This window comes from Stegostoma tigrinum, chromosome 16 (assembly GCF_030684315.1).
Source record: "Stegostoma tigrinum isolate sSteTig4 chromosome 16, sSteTig4.hap1, whole genome shotgun sequence".
Taxonomy (NCBI): domain Eukaryota; kingdom Metazoa; phylum Chordata; class Chondrichthyes; order Orectolobiformes; family Stegostomatidae; genus Stegostoma; species Stegostoma tigrinum.
This window is the reverse complement of record NC_081369.1, coordinates 32,630,200-32,647,720: the sequence shown is the minus strand read 5'-3', so window position 1 is coordinate 32,647,720 and position 17,521 is coordinate 32,630,200. Positions and strand designations below refer to the sequence as shown.

Here is a 17,521-nt window from a genome sequence, read left to right as displayed (position 1 = left end):
GCACTGACCACTACACCGCCGAGGCCAAACGCCAACTCTCCGACACCTTCTCCTACCGCCTCCTCGATCATGACCCCACCCCCGAGCACCAAACCATCATCTCCAACACCATTCATGACCTCATCACCTCAGGGGACCTCCCACCCACAGCCTCCAACCTCATTGTTCCCCAACCCAGCACCGCCCGCTTCTATCTCCTTCCCAAAATCCACAAACCTGCCTGCCCTGGTCGACCCATTGTCTCAGCCTGTTCCTGCCCCACCGAACTCATCTCCACCTATCTGGAATCCATTTTCTCCCCTTTGGTCCAAGATCTCCCTACCTACATCCGTGACACCACCCACGCCCTCGACCTCCTCCAGAACGTCCAATTCCCTGGCCCCCAACACCTCATTTTCCAGTCCCTTTCCACCTGTATACCGCATGCAGATGGCCTCAAGGCCCTCCACTTCTTCCTGTCCCGCAGGCCCGACCAGTCGCCCTCCACCGACACCCTCATCCGCCGAGCCGAACGCGTCCTCACCCTCAACAACTTCTCTTTCGATTCCTCCCACTTCCTACAGACAAAGGGGGTGGCCATGGGCACCCGCATGGGCCGCAGCTATGCCTGCCTCTTTGTAGGTTACGTGGAACAGCCCCTCTTCCGCACCTACACAGGCCCAAACCCCACCTCTTCCTCTGTTACATTGATGACTGTATTGGCGCCGCCTCTTGCTCCCCAGAGGAGCTCGAATCTGCTCCCACGATGAGGCATTCCACTCCCGCACATCCCAGCTGTCCAAGTTTTTCAAGGACCACAACTTTCCCCCCACAGTGGTCGAGACGCCCTTGACCGCATTTCCCGCAACACATCCCTCACATCCCGCCCCTGCCACATCCGCCCTAAGAGGATCCCCCTCGTTCTCACACACCACCCGACCAACCTCCAGATACAACGCATCATCCTCCGACACTTCCGCCATCTACAATCCGACCCCACCACCCAAGACATTTTTCCATCCCCACCCTTGTCTGCTTTCCGGAGAGACCACTCTCTCCGTGACTCCCTTGTTCGCTCCACCCTGCCCTCCAACCCCAACACACCCGGCACCTTCCCCTGCAATTGCAGGAAGTGTTACACTTGCCCCCACACCTCCTCCCTCACCCCTATCCCAGGCCCCAAGATGACTTTCCATATTAAGCAGAGGTTCACCTGCACATCTGCCAATGTGGTATACTGTATCCATTGTACCCGGTGTGGCTTCCTCTACATTGGGGAAACCAAGCAGAGGCTTGTGGATCACTTTGCAGAACACCTCCGCTCGGTTTGCAATAAACAACTGCACCTCCCAGTCGCAAACCCTTTCCACTCCCCCTCCCATTCTTTACATGACATGTCCATTATGGGCCTCCTGCAGTGCCACAATGATGCCACCCGAAAGTTGCAGGAACAGCAACTCATATTCCGCTTGGGAACCCTGCAGCCCAATGGTATCAATGTGGACTTCACCAGCTTCAAAATCTCCCCTTCCCCCACCGCATCCCAAAACCTGCCCGGTTTGTCCCCTCCCCCCACTGCACCACACAACCAGCCCAGCTCTTCCCCTCCCCCCACTGCATCCCAAAACCAGCCCAGCCTGTCTCTGCCTCCCTAACGTGTTCTTCCTCTCACCCATCCCTTCCTCCCACCCCAAGCCACACCTCCATTTCCTACCTACTAACCTCATCCCAGCTCCTTGACCTGTCCGTCTTCCCTGGACTGACCTATCCCCTCCCCACCTCCCCACCTCCCCACCTATACTCTACTCTCCACCAATCTTCTTTTCTCTCCATCTTCGGTCCACCTCCCCCTATTTATTCCAGAACCCTCCCCCCATCCCCCTCTCTGATGAAGGGTCTAGGCCCAAAACGTCAGCTTTTGTGCTCCTGAGATGCTGCTTGTCCTGCTGTGTTCATCCAGCCTCACATTTTATTATCTTGGATTCTCCAGCATCTACAGTTCCCATTATCACAGTGATCCAATGCTTGGGACTTAAGTACTTCTTTAACACCAGGCCCACTACAATCCACTTTTCAGTGCAGGTGATTGCCTCCAGGCTCGAATGTATGCACCAAATTGATGCCTCTTCTCAGCCACCATCTACTGGACACTCTTCCTCCTTTTAATCACAGAGGCTGTTGCCAGACAATCTGCTCTTCAGTGCACAAGACTGCTTCCAAACTCTAATGTACGCACCAAAGTGATGCCTTTCTTTCTCAGTCACCCTCTGCTGATCACAGGTCTGTTACCAGACAATCTACTCTGCAGTATTGTTCACAGCTTACAGGCTCTAACTCTTCACCAAAGTGTTGCTAGTTCCTCTCAGTCACCCACTGCAGGACGCTTGTCCTCCTGCAGATCACGGGGGCTGTTGCCAGATGATCTGCTTCCAGACATTCACGTGCACTGTATGTGCCGAAGTGATGCCTCTCTTTCTTGGTTGCCCTCTGCTGGAGTTTATATTTGAAGATTGTGTTAGATGAAATCGTCCAGACAAGGATCCATAGAGTACTTTTGTAAAAAATTTGCTTTTACTATTACAAATGAATAACTTGCTGATCAGATTTATGTTGTCAAAGGAACTGAAGGCTAAGTACGCTGATAATACAAAGATAGATGGAGGGATATAGTGTTGAGGAAGCAGGGATGCTGCAGAAGGACTTGGACAGGCTGGGAGAATGTGCAAAGAAGTGGCAAATGGAATACAATGTGGGAAAGTATGAAAATATGCTCTTTGGTAGGAAGATTAGTGGCATAGACTATTTTCGATATGGGGAAAGGTTTCAGAAATCTGAAGAATTGAGGGGCTTAGGAAATCTAGCTAACGATTCTCTTAAGGTTAATGTGCAGGTTCTGTTGGTAGTTAGGAAGGCAAATACAATGTTAGGATTCATTTTGAGAAGGCTGGAATACAACAGCAGGGATGTAATGCTGAGGTTCTTTAAGGCTATAGTCAGACTGCATTTGGAATATTGTGAATATTTTGCATCCCTTATCTAAGGAAGGATGTGCTAGTACTGGAGGGGCTTCACAAGAATGATCCCAGGAATGAAGGGCTTCTCATATAAGGAACAGGTAAATTCTTTGTGTCTGTTACTCAATGGAGTTTAGAAGGGCAAGGGGGATGTCATTGAAACTTACAGAATACTGAGAGGCTTGGAGAAAGTAAATGTGGCTCAGTGGTTAATGTGGCTGCCTCACAGTGCCAGGTATCCAAGTTCAGTTCCACCCTGGGACAATTATCTGTGTGGAGTTTGCACATCCTCCCTGTGTCTGTGCGGGTTTCCTCTAGCTGTTCTGGTTTTCTCCCACAGCCCAAAGAAGTGTAGGTTAAGTGGATTGACAAAGCTAACTTGCCCCATTGTGTTCAGGGATGTTGCAGACTAGGTGGGTTAACTGTGGTAAATGTGGGATTACAGGATAGGGTGGAGTGCTGTTCAAAGGGTTATTGCAGACTTGATGGGCCCAATAGCCTCTATTTGCACTGTAGGGATTCTATGACTACTGTAGTAGGAAAGACTATGATTGAGGGTACTGCCTCAGAGTGAAGGGATGATCCTTTAGGACTGAGACGAGGAGAAGCTTTTTCTTCAGAGAGTGGGAATCTGTAGAACTCATTGCTACAGGAGGCTGTAGAGGCCAAGTCATTGAATGTTTTTAAGAGATATGATCTTGACTAGATAGGGGATCAAAGATTACAGGAGCATGATAAGAGAATGGGGTTGAGAAACACATCAGGCAGGATCAAGTAGCAGAGCAGACTCAGTGGGCTGAATGACTTATTTCTGCTCCTATATCTTATATATGTCAATGTTCACAGTGGACAAGGACAATATGTGTGAATGTATTCCAGAGCAATTAAATAATGACTTAAGGTTTGGAACGCATTAAAAATTGATTAAATGCTTGGATTTAGTGGTGTCTACACCAGGATTTAAAGGAGTCTTACAATGCGTACATAACTCTGAAACAGGCCACAAGCTCAACAGGTTCATGTCGGTATTGATGCTGCGTGAGTCTCCTCAACACATCTTTATCTATATCCTTCATGTTTATCCACCTTAAGGGTGCTATACTCATTTCCTCATTAAAATCACTGGGTAAATAATTTTCTCTTCAGCTTCCTCCTTGGCCCGTAATTCCGTTTGCCCCAATCAGATCATCCATCACTCTGGAGATTCAGAAATTGTCCATTTGGGTTGGAAAATTGAAAATGTAACTCCACTATTTTAGTGAGACACAGAAATTAGGAAATTATAAACCTCATTGTAGGTCAAACATTATTGGCACCTATCAAGGATGAAGTGAGAATTTAGAGCTGATGGAGTCACCATGAATTTGTAAAGAACGACTTGTGTCTAATGAACTTTATTCAATTTTTAGAGGAAGTTCAACATGGTAGATCCTAATGGGTCAGAGATAATGGGAACTGCAGATGCTGGAGATTCCAAGATAATAAAATGTGAGGCTGGATGAACACAGCAGGCCAAGCAGCATCTCAGGAGCACAAAAGCTGACGTTTCGGGCCTAGACCCTTCATCAGAGAGGGGGATGGTGGGAGGGAACTGGAATAAATAGGGAGAGAGGGGGAGGCGGACCGAAGATGGAGAGTAAAGAAGATAGGTGGAGAGGGTGTAGGTGGGGAGGTAGGGAGGGGATAGGTCAGTCCAGGGAAGACGGACAGGTCAAGGAGGTGGGATGAGGTTAGTAGGTAGCTGGGGGTGCGGCTTGGGGTGGGAGGAAGGGATGGGTGAGAGGAAGAACCGGTTAGGGAGGCAGAGACAGGTTGGACTGGTTTTGGGATGCAGTGGGTGGGGGGGAAGAGCTGGGCTGGTTGTGTGGTGCAGTGGGGGGAGGGGATGAACTGGGCTGGTTTAGGGATGCAGTGGGGGAAGGGGAGATTTTGAAACTGGTGAAGTCCACATTGATACCATATGGCTGCAGGGTTCCCAGGCGGAATATGAGTTGCTGTTCCTGCAACCTTCGGGTGGCATCATTGTGGCAGTGCAGGAGGCCCATGATGGACATGTCATCAAGAGAATGGGAGGGGGAGTGGAAATGGTTAGCGACTGGGAGGTGCAGTTGTTTGTTGCGAACTGAGCGGAGGTGTTCTGCAAAGCGGTCCCCAAGCCTCCGCTTGGTTTCCCCAATGTAGAGGAAGCCGCACCGGGTAGAGTGGATGCAGTATACCACATTGGCAGATGTGCAGGTGAACCTCTGCTTAATGTGGAATGTCATCTTGGGGCCTGGGATGGGGGTGAGGGAGGAGGTGTGGGGACAAGTGTAGCATTTCCTGTGGTTGCAGGGGAAGGTGCCGGGTGTGGTGGGGTTGGAGGGCAGTGTGGAGCGAACAAGGGAGTCACGGAGAGAGTGGTCTCTCCGGAAAGCAGACAGGGGAGGGGATGCCCCCTCGTTCTCACACACCACCCTACCAACCTCCGGATACAACGCATTATCCTCCGACACTTCCGCCATTTACAATCCGACCCCACCACCTAAGACATTTTTCCATCCCCTCCCCTGTCTGCTTTCCGGAGAGACCACTCTCTCCGTGACTCCCTTGTTCGCTCCACACTGCCCTCCAACCCCACCACACCCGGCACCTTCCCCTGCAACCGCAGGAAATGCTACACTTGTCCCCACACCTCCTCCCTCACCCCCATCCCAGGCCCCAAGATGACATTCCACATTAAGCAGAGGTTCACCTGCACATCTGCCAATGTGGTATACTGCATCCACTGTACCCGGTGCGGCTTCCTCTACATTGGGGAAACCAAGCGGAGGCTTGGGGACCGCTTTGCAGAACACCTCCGCTCAGTTCGCAACAAACAACTGCACCTCCCAATCGCAAACCATTTCCACTCCCCCTCCCATTCTCTTGATGACATGTCCATCATGGGCCTCCTGCACTGCCACAATGATGCCACCCGAAGGTTGCAGGAACAGCAACTCATATTCCGCCTGGGAACCCTGCAGCCGCGATCCTAATGGGTGTTTTCTTTTAATTCATTCACAGGATGAGGGTGTCACTGGCTGAGCTAATATTTATTGCCAGTTCCTTTTTACTCAGAGGTCTGTTAAGAATCAACCACATTTTCCAGCAATTGACAATGGATTCATGGTTATCATTGGACTCTTAATTCCAGATTTTTATTGAATTCAAATTCCACCATCTGCTGTGTTTGGATTCAGACTCAGGTCCCCAGAATATTACCTGGGTCTCTGGATTAGCAGTCTAGTGAAGATATCTCAAGGCTGCTGCATCGTGTGTGGTTTATGTGAGCTTGCAGAATGTGTTTGATCAGATCCAACATAACAGACTGTCAATTAAAACTAATGTTGTAGAAGTGATGACAAATTATAGATGTGGTTAGAAAATTGGCTAAGCAATGCAAGACAAAGTGGGGATATCGGATTAATATTTGAACTGGAAGGAAGTAACTCACGGTGTCCTATGGAATCTAAACTGGGGTCCCAAAAACCTAACACAACAGAGTACATAAAATCCAGGTTTATGGTGACACAAAAATATATAATAAGTTTGGAGACAAGAGTATAACATTAAGAAGAGATGTTTATAGATGCTATCAGTGTTACAAACTGGCAAATTGGATTTAACACGGTGAAGTATGAAGTCACCCATTTGGAACAGCAAAAAAAAGTTTGAATCATTTCAAAAGGTGAGAAATTAGCAACAGCTGTGAATATTACACTTAAGCATCTGTGAACATCGATCACCAATATGAAGAAGTCCAGGTCAAAAATGAATCAAAAAAGCTAATGCTTTACATAGCTGTTATCCACTGGGCTGGAAAATAAAACAATAGGAGTTTCACTAAAGAAAAATTCCGACTGGATTTGAAGTACCCTTTGCACTTCTGGATACCACACCCATAGAAAGTACATAGTGGTCTTGGAATGAGTGCAGTGCAATTTCATCAGAATACCAATGCTTCAAAGGTTAAATTGTGAGCAAAGGTTACAGTCATTAGGCTTGTAATTGCCTGTAATATAAAGAGATAATGGGTAATTTGACTACAGTTTTTAGAATTTTGAAAGGAATTGATAGAAATCAGTAGAAATGCCTTTAGCAGGCGGGGGTGGGGGGGGGACTACTTTAGTTGGTTGGCCTGAAAGGTCTGTTTCCATGCTGTGTGACTTTATGATTGGGTGAAATCTGAGGGAATGGAATATAATATCAGTGCCATTGCATTCAGGAGAGAAGTCTGGTAACATTCAATTAATGCAAAAGATGGTACTGTATGAGCGTAAAATTATCCCATAAAAAGACAGTAGTGACTAGCACAATTATTACTTTCAGTTATTTTTTAAACTAACGATATTATAGAGCCAAGGCTGGACTTGCCTTGGATCTGACTTGCCAGGATCTCTTTAAACAACTTCTGAAAAGATTTACGAGGATGTTGCCAGAATTGAGCTACAGGAAGAGGCTGACTAGGATGGTGCTTTTTTCCATGGAGCATCGGAGAGTGAAGCATGACCTTATAAAATCATGAGGGGTGTGGATTGTGTGATTAGACAAGGTTTTTTTCCCAGGGCAGGTGAGTCCAAAGCTAGAGGGCATAAATTTAAAGTGAGAAGGGAAAGATTTTAAAGCGACCTGAGGGGCAACACTTTAACACAGAAGGTGGTTCGTGTATGGCATGAGCTGCTAGAGGAGATAGTGGAGCATCAGATATTTGGATGGGCACACAAATAGGAAGAGTTTAGAGGGAGAGATAGTAGGAACTGTCGATGCTGGAGAATCTGAGATAACACGGTGTGAAGCTATCAAACTTTCCTGCTCCTCTGATGCTGCTTGGCCTGCTATGTTCATCCAGGTTCACACCGTGTTATCTCAGATTCTGCTGGATGAACATAGCAGGCCAAGCAACACCAGAGGAGCAGGAAAGTTTGATAACTTCACACCATGTTATCTCAGGGTTTAGAGGGACGTGCACCAAATGCTGACAAATGTGACTAGATAAATTTAGGTTGGTGCCGACAAGTTGGACTGAAGGGTCTGTTTCCGTGCTGTGTAACTCTATGACTTTATAACAAATCAGGCCAGAAGGGCTGAATGACTAATACCTGCTCCTATATTTTTCAATCTTGAATTATAAATAGGTGCATTGCTTCGGTAAACTTAACCACAAGTGCAAGTTACTTCACAGTGGCCTCAATTTGCACCCTAAAATTTCCAATTGCCAATGTATATGGGGTAAGATGCCAAATCTGGTTTACAGGGTGTTTGGAGTCCAGATCCTGGACAGAAGTCAAGAACTGTAGATGTTATCCCAGAAGCTGCTTGCTTTCTTTTCCCTGTACCAAGGGTAGTGTGGTTGCACAATGATTAGAACTACTGCTTCACAGTGCCAGGCACCCACGTTAGATTCCAGCCTTGGGTGATGTTGTGGAGTTTGCATGTTTTTCTTGTGTCTGTATGCGTTTCTGCCAGGTGCTCCAGTTTTCTCCCACAGTACAAAGATATGCTGGTTAGATAGATTAGCCATGTTAAATTGCCCTGTAGTCTCCAGGGATGTGCAAACTATGTGGATTAGACATGGTAAATGCAGAGTTACAGGGATTGGGTAGGATGCTTTTCAGAGGGTCAGTGCAAACCCTGCGAGCCAAATGGCCTTTGTCTGCACTGTCAGGATTCTGAGTAATGCTTGTGTTTCCATGTAAGATTGGGGCCACACTGAGCAGTAAATTATATCTAATTTGCCCTTTTTAACCTAGAACATCATCACAAAGTACTTCACAAAGGCATAATCAAACTAATCTTTGAGACTTTAGATAGAGATGACTGAAAACTAGGTCATAGAACTGGATTTTAAGGAATTGCAAGATATATCTCACCTTTATATAAAGATGCGTGCTTGACTTCTGAAAATTAAAGTTTGCTTATATTATTAAAATCTACTACTCTGTTACTGTATAACTAAGCAGACAAAATGTTAAAAAGAAATGGAAAAGCAGAAGTAGGAATTACTTTGATAATTGAAATTTCATTCTTCAGATTTGTTTAGTTTATGTCAAATGAGCTCATTGGAAATTAAAAGTTTAATTTTTAAAACTACTTCTTGAATTTCACTGAGTAAAATGTTATTACACTAGTTGATATGAAATAAAGATATGACATTAAGCATATTTACTCACCTAATCTTTCTGGATTTATTTGATCTCCAAAGGATGGATTGATTGTAGAAAATGTGCATGGTATTCCTTACAACATGACTGTTGGTCCAGAAGTGATAGCCATCATGGCAACTATTTGTGCCACTGTGAGAAATTTCTATCCCAGTATTCTTCTGGGTATTCAACCAACAAGCACTGGCTGTTGCTCTTGCTGCAGATCTTTATAGAAGAGAACTATTGAATTGCAATTGTAAGTAAAATACTGAAACAGAATGCTTGAATTTTTAAGTTGGAGCTTAATCATAAGATACAACAATAATAGTCCTCAATTTTACTTGCTTATCTTTCAAGAGCTAACCAAGGTACTTTGTAAATCCTTGTGAATCCTGAAATTCTGGTGTGGTAGTCTGCATTTCTAAAGATTAATGGTCAATTTCTTGGGCTGTTGCACCTTAGTGGTTGAGATCAAATATAATCTTCAAGTTAGAGATTGAGGACAGTTGTAAGGATGAATCTAAATAGTTACTGTTGTTTTAAATCTCTGATAAACCAATCTTGATTGGAATAATTTCTATGATATAAATGTCATGAATTCCTCCATTTGCTGAGCTTAAAGTCAAACTTTAAGAGATACCCCATGAGAAACAGCTTCAAAATGCCCTAATCAACATGTCTTGATACTCAGGAAAATTTGCAGACAGCTATAAAACCATGAAATGGACCTTCTTTAAGACTAAATTGAGCAATATGTTCCAATATGCTTGCATCTCTTTTTATTGGAAAAGCAGCAGTAAACGAATGCCAGCACAACCTGTATAAGCAAGATCAAATCTTAATGTGTCAGAAAAAGCTACTTTCTGTGCTTTAGGTAATATTGTTCCACACGTTAAGAGACCTATATCCTGAAATTATAGCTCAGATAAAATATGTCAATATCTAATAAACCCATATATAATCTAATCCAGCCATAAATCCTCTTCTCTGTACTGAAGGAGACATAGCTTTCTGTGACAATCTGGTATTAAAGTACATACGGTCAACAAGAAAATGTCATCGATTGGGTGGAAGTTTGAAAACAACAGGGAATAAAACAATGTGGATGAATATAATTGCTGTACCCAGTTATCCTTCTGTAATTTGATTGACTTAGACTATGCTTATCCTCAGAACAAACTTACATATTATCTTTTCTAGATGCTGATTTTATTCAAGCTGAAGGTTTTATGTTCTCGCAGATTTCAGAAGAAGGTTTTCTTGATGCATGTGCTGGTGACCTTCTGAGATACCACAAGCAATTAGGAGCTGAACACACTCAATTTTTTTCCTGACATTAACAAAAAAAATAGGTATAGCTAAAAGTCCTAATTCATAGAATCATAGATCCCCTACAGTGTGGAAACAGGTCCTTCGGCCCGACAAGTCCTCACTGACCCTCAGAGCATCTCACCCAGTCCCATCCCCCTATAACCCACCTAATCTATACATCCCTGAACACTATGGGCAATTTAGCATGGCCAGTCCACCTAGTTTGTGGGAGGGAACCAGACCACCCGGAGGAAACCCATGCAAACGCAGACAGAATGTGCAAACTCCACAGACAGTTGCCCAAGGGTGAAATTGAACCCGGGTCCAGTGGAAGGGAACCTGGGAACCTGTGAGGCAGCAGTGCTAACCACTGAGCCACCATGCTGCCCAAATTATTAAAGTTTACTTAATTTGATGGTTAGTATCAAACGTATAGCAAGTTATACAGCATGTAAGATAGTTTCTTCTTTGTACCAATACATAGAATATAAGAGCAGTGAGGCAATGCTTAAGTTTCTGAAATGGAGTAGCCTTTACAGTTCTGATCATTGTATTACAGGGAAGAGATGTTCAAATTAGAGAGGGTGCAGCAGAGATTTCCAACGAATGGAGAATTTTAGCTAGGAGGAAAGACTGGATAGGCCAGGGCTGTTTTGTGTAGAACAAAGTAGAATGTGTGGCATTTAATGAAACTGTACAAAATTGAAAGAAATCTAAATAGAATAGATGGGAAGAACCTACTTCCCTTAGCAAAGAGGCAATATCCAGTGCTCTTAGATTTAAACTAATTGTCGAGGATCTATCGTTTCACCAAGAAGGTGGTGTGGATCTTGAACTCACTGTCCGAAAGGGGCTTTTTTCATTCATATTGTAGGATGTGGGCATCGCTGATTGGCCAGTATTTATTGCCTGTCCTTAGTTGCCCTTGAGATGAAGCAGGAAAAATACACCCTATTTAGAAATTATGAAAATATGTTTGAAGTACCAAAATTGGTTTTAGGCTAGATATCTCTTTTTCTTGTCCACCATCAATATGATAACCAAGTCGTGACTTTCCGCTCATATATGTTCTGTTTGACGGGTCTATCTCATCTGATGTAAAATGGATTAAACTTCGTGATATTTGTAAATTCATTTTATTCCCAAGTATTTTCAGTTATACATCCTTTAAATTATATTGTTTAAATTCAATTCAATTGATCTATTAAAATTTAAGCTGTTAATTGTCCGAGAAGAGAAATTAAAATTGCTATTAAAGTCAAGCTGCCAGGACCAGACAGGATTCTGAGGGAAGCAGGGGAGAAATTGTAGACATTCTGATAAAAATCTTCCAATCCTCTTTAAATGCAGAGTTGTTGCAATGGGACTGGAAAATTGAAACTGTTGCTCATTTGTTCAAAAATTGGCAAGAAGAAACTAAATAACTACAGGACACTCAGTCTAACGTTTGTGGTGAGAAAGCTTTCCAACATAATCATGACAAAATTATGGAGCCTCTCAGAATAGTTATTAAAATAACGTTGTGAATAAATATTGTACAGCTGTATTATTTCTTAAGGCAAATCATATTTGACCAGTTTCATAGAATAATTTGATTAAGATAATGCATTTGTTACATGGAAATCCAAAGGCATATGGTAAAGTTGTATGTAGTAGTGTTGTCAGCAATGTTGTAGCCTGGGGTAATGATAGTGTGGATACAAATCTAGCTGAGGGACTGGAAACAGAGATTAGCAGTGAACAGTTTGTTTTTGATCCAGAGACGTATATACAGTGGAGTTCTGCAGGGATTGGGTACTGTGTATATTAATGGCTCAGACGTGGGTGTGCAGAGCAAAATTTCAAAATGTATACGTGATGCAAAATTTCAACATGTTGTGAAAATAATTGTGATAAACCTGAAGAAATCCTAACAAGGTTGGTGGAATGGGTGGATATATAGCAGATGAAATTTCATGCACATGTGAAATGATACACCTTGGTAGGAAGAACAAAGAGAGGCAATCTCGATTAAAGGAAAATGAATCAGAAGAAAAATCAATTGAGGCAATTTATTTTTTTTAGATTGAAAGGTTATAATGTGCAGAAAACTCAGCCAAAATATGAAGTATCTCTGGTGTGCTGGAAACAAGCCACAAAAGCACAAAATATCCACCAGAGGAACAAAGTGTCACAACTGTTGGAAAATAAGTCATTATAAAGCAGGCTGTTGTTTTAAAATGTGGACAACCTGCAGATGGAATGATAAATACTTAAAGCAACAAAGCATTCAAGAGGTTGAGAAAACACTAGGAAATCAAATCCTTGCTGGGAGAAATAAATGGTATTGAAAACGGATATTGTACTGTTACATTAAAATGGATGGACACCCTTCAGAGATTAAATTAGATACAGATGTGAGTGTGTTGGTATTATTGGAAGAGCTAAAGCAGCTTAAATATTTTAAATTACAACCATTGTCTCTCAAATTACAAGGCATTGGAGGAATTCTTGATTAAAGACAAGCTCATGGCAAAGCTAAAATGTAAAGACTGAGAAACCTTTGAATCGCCATGTAATTAAAAATCACGAATGTTCAATATTAAATAGAAAAACATTTTAAAGCTGAAATTGATCCATAAAGTTGATGAGATTGCTGATTCTGGTCACACGAACAAATTTCAAAGTGACTTTCCAAAGTTGTTCTCAGAATTGAGGCAATTAAAGATTGAATATCAATTCACTCTGTGAGATGATGCTCATCCAATATTTTTATTCATGTCAAGAAAACTGACTCACCTTTTCTTTGGCAAAATTAAAGAAAAACTAACAAAGAGTCACCCTACTTCCAACAGCGTATCATTATTAAAAAAATCAAAAGGACTGTGACAAAAATAACTTTCCACCTTGCTGTCTGGACTTCTGATCTTCAGAATTTTGTTTGGTGAGGTACATTTAAAGGATATTGGTTTCTTTTCAGCTCACTTGGTGTGACATCAGATGTCAGCATATCAGAGACAACTAGGACCGCTGAATTCTTCGTGTGTGATGGAATCATACTGGCTGGAATTGCAACTGGGAAGCAGGCAAATCCTGAGGAACTGAAGGGTATGGAACTATCTGTAAATTTCTGTTTGATTTTGACTGTTTCTTGTCCAAATAAAATATGTTCAGCTACCTTTCTCCTCCATCTTTAAAAGACTTCTCAAACATACAAACAATAATGGACAGGGAAATACCCTCCAGCCCATCAACCCTGTTTACACAATTGCAATATCTTCAGATTAGGTACACTCCCCCATTAAAAACCATATGATTTATTGAAAGGGTAAAAACCTAGACTAAAAAAGAACAGGATAATTTGAGGTAAAAGTCTTCATATCATCTACAAACTTACACATCATAGCATTAACACCTTCATCATGGGACCATGGCTCCAAATCTTGTCAGACACTGCTATTGACCAGTCTTCGAACAAGTTATAAATCCATCCGAAACTACTTTCTACCTCCTGCCTTCTACTCAATTTTAATCCATCTTGATACATTAATGACTGAAGTATCTAATATTAGTGGAAGAGAAATCTCTTGTGCAATTCTTTGTCAAAATATTTTGGAATTTTAAGTGGATAATACCTGCTGTATTGATTCATGGGATTTGAATGTCGCTGTCAGCAGTTATTGCTCATTCTGAATTGCACTTGAGATGCTAGTGATGAGTAATCTTTTTGAGCCACTGCAGTCTGTGTGTTGAAGGTAGTCCCTGCTGTTAGGGAGTTCTACGATATTGACACACTAATGATACATAACATGTGAAATATATTTTACCATGTGTCAATGATATGTGATTAGCAGGGAACTTGCAGGTAATGGTTTCCATTAGCCTGCTGTCCTTGGTCTTCTAGGTGTTAGAGGGCATAGGTTTTGGAAGTCGTGCTCAAGAGACGTTAAAAAATATCTGTAGTGCATCTTGTAGATGATACACACTGCGGCACTAATGTGCTGATTGTAGAAAGAGTGAATGTTTAAGGTAGTGCTTGGGGTTTCAGTCTAGTGGGCTACTTTTTCCTTGATGGTGATAAACTCCATAGGTATTTTTGGGGATGCATTCACTCCAAAGAAAAGTAGAACTTGTTATAGCACCTCTAATTTATGCCTTACAGACAATAAAACCTTAAGCTATTTAGGAGATGAGTTGTTTGCTGCAGAATATTCAGTACTTAATCTTCACTTGTAAAAGTATTTATGTTGTTGGTGCAGTAAGTTTGTGGTCAGTGCCATCACTTTCCAGATCTCACACTGTAGACCCCAACTTCAGGCTTGTGCCAACTGATAATTTTCACTGTCGATGCTGCTTCTGCAGTTTAGCATAGCTGTTGTCCTTCATTAGAGCTTCACCAGATTGGCATCTCATTTTTACGTGTACCTGGTGCTGCTTCTGCTCTTCTACAGTCCTTATCAAACATTTCCGGCATAATAGTAATGTCAGTGTGAGAGATATACTGTGCAATGAGGTTACAGATTGTGGTGGAATACAATTCTTATTTTGCACATGGTCCTGCACAGTGTCTTTTGCATGCACAGTTTTCAGGTGCTTGATCTGCTTTGTATTGTCCATTTAATGGAGTGCTGGTGCTGCACGGTATATTGGAGGGTGTTCTCAGTGTGAAGTCCTGCTGAGTTTCTCCAGCAATTTCTGGTTTTGTTTCAGATCTCCAACATTCGCAGTTGTGTTTTATTTTAACCAACTCCACAACTAGCTGCTCTCTGGTTCTGTCGCACCCAGTTATGAATGCTTATGAAAGACAAAACAACTGCCACAAAAGAGTGGAATGATGGATAAATTGTAGTTGAGGAGAGAGTGAAATATTGAGTGAGATAATAAAACAAAGAGGTCATTATCAATGACTTTACATCTTTTGAAGCTCAAATGCTAGGCCTGGAAGAAGTATATCTTAACCAGAAGTGAAGGAGGAAATAGTAGAACATCTAATCACCGTCTTCTATTCCTATTTGGCTTTAGGTATGGTGCCAGATTAGAAAACTAAATATTGTAGAGTTGTTTAGAAGAAAGAAAGGAATATGATTCTTGTAGCATCATGTTCTCATGTTCTCTTTTCAGTGATTGTGAGTAGAGGAGCTGCAGTTGTAGCAGGAGTCCTTTGGGAAAATTTCAGAGGCTTACAAAAATGCCTGTTAATTGCCTCTATGATTACCCAAATTGTTTCTGTCTTCTACCAGCATATGGCTTGCCATTGCTAACTGAAGCCACCTCCTGTAAAGTTGAGAGGAGGAGGGAGCACATAAGGGAGTTAGCCCAAAACTTTTACTTTACCATTTTCAGAATGAGAAAGTATTCATTTAATGTTTTCATTATAACCTTAGTCCTTTGCACCCTGTCCTTGATCATTTGTTCTGATTGTAGAGTCTTTTATTCATCACATGGCTGACAAAACCTTTCCTAGCACTTTTGAAATTATCTACAGTCAAGTTTTCCATTATCCCTTTGGGTGGTCTCATGGCTGTCTTTGGTAGCTTTAGCTGTTCCTTACTTTTTGACTGAGCCTTTGATTTTTTTTTCCGCTTATTTCTCTTCTTCCTGCTGAGTATACCCATTCCTTCAGTAAATTATTTTGGAACGTTCTGTTTTGGTAAATTAAACTTCTAGAACAATGTAAATTGTTTTGAATTCTTGTGGAAGGATTTTTTAAGATACACTCAATCTGTTGTGTTTTGCAATATATGTTGACTTAGGACTTCAGTGTACAAGTTACAGTAAATAGACTGTAAGTATCAAGGAATGGGGGATTTTAATCAGTTCCCTGGTCTTTATGGCAGAAATGAAACAGGCTGTAAGAATTCCTGTCCTGATTGGTTCTGGTGTGAAGGTTGAAAACATGGAGGAGTAAATGGATGCAGATGCCATGATTACTGGTTACATTTCAAGAAATCGGGATTCTAGCCCAGTGAAGTTGATTTTGAACGAATTAAGAAATTCATGACAAAGGTAAAGCAACCCTGAAAATAAAGGTTGAACAAGATACTTTGAAATTACAGCTATGCAATGAAACAAATCTGCTGATTTTACCCGTACCTCTAACTATTTTAATACAATAAATTAAAAATATTTATTAATATTGATGCTGCTACAATCAGTTTATTCATGTTCTATATTCTAAAGTTCAATTTTTTAAACTGATTTATCTCTAATTTATTATTAGTAGCATATGATGCTGTTTAAATCAACAATATAATTGTGACATATGCAAACAATATGAGTAGCTGAAATTAAAACAGAACATATTGGATTTCAACATTTCACTCAGAATCTGCAAAGAAATACAGTTACCGTGCCTGAGGTGAATACCAACTATTATGTTTCAGGTGCATACCAGTTAAGAGAACTGGAGTCTGACAGGTTATTGCTTTGGTTTCGAGATTATAAATAATTAGTTTTGTATCTGTAGGTTTCTTTATTATTCACCCATGGGAGGTCGACATCGCTGACTGGCCAATATTTGTATTGACTGTCCCGAGTTTCCCTTAAGGTGGTGGTGAGTTGTCTTCTCGACCCGGTGCAGTCCACGTGCTGTAGGTTGATCCACAATGCCTTTCCAGAGGGAATTCCAGAATTTTGGCCCAGTGATAGTGAAGGAGCAGCAATATATTTCCAAGTCAGTGAGTGGCTTGGAGGGGCTCTTGCAGGTAATGGTGTTCCCATGTATCTGCAAATGTCTGTGTATCACATAAAAAGAAACTTGCTTATGAAACTTTTTGTCCTCAAATTCAGGACAGAACTGGAAGAATACCAAGACACAAAGGAAACAAGAATACTACATGTGAAGAGGATTCAGATTGGACTGCAGTGGAGGCTGTGGAGAATGTACCAGGGAATAATTATCTACTGCACTTTTGCTTAAATTCAAACTAAGCTAGGTGACTCTGGTCAAGGCATTTCATGGGAAATGTACCAGAGAATGGCTGATTCCAAAGCTTTTGTTTGGTTGAAAAAATTGCAATGTTTGAACATATTTTGCTTTTTCTGCTATAAATATATAAAATACTACATCCTCTTTTA

General features: G+C 41.9%; 1 protein-coding gene across 1 annotated transcript; it reads left to right on the top strand.

The window, feature by feature from the left end:
- Positions 1 to 3,055: 3,055 nt before the first annotated feature.
- Positions 3,056 to 16,465, top strand: zgc:162297 (uncharacterized protein LOC555865 homolog). The gene is given in 8 exon segments (XM_059651531.1): positions 3,056 to 3,094; positions 9,214 to 9,358; positions 9,514 to 9,522; positions 10,328 to 10,485; positions 10,487 to 10,506; positions 13,425 to 13,552; positions 16,282 to 16,377; positions 16,380 to 16,465. Coding segments are annotated over 8 exon segments (681 nt in total).
- The last annotated feature ends 1,056 nt before the right edge of the window (positions 16,466 to 17,521 follow it).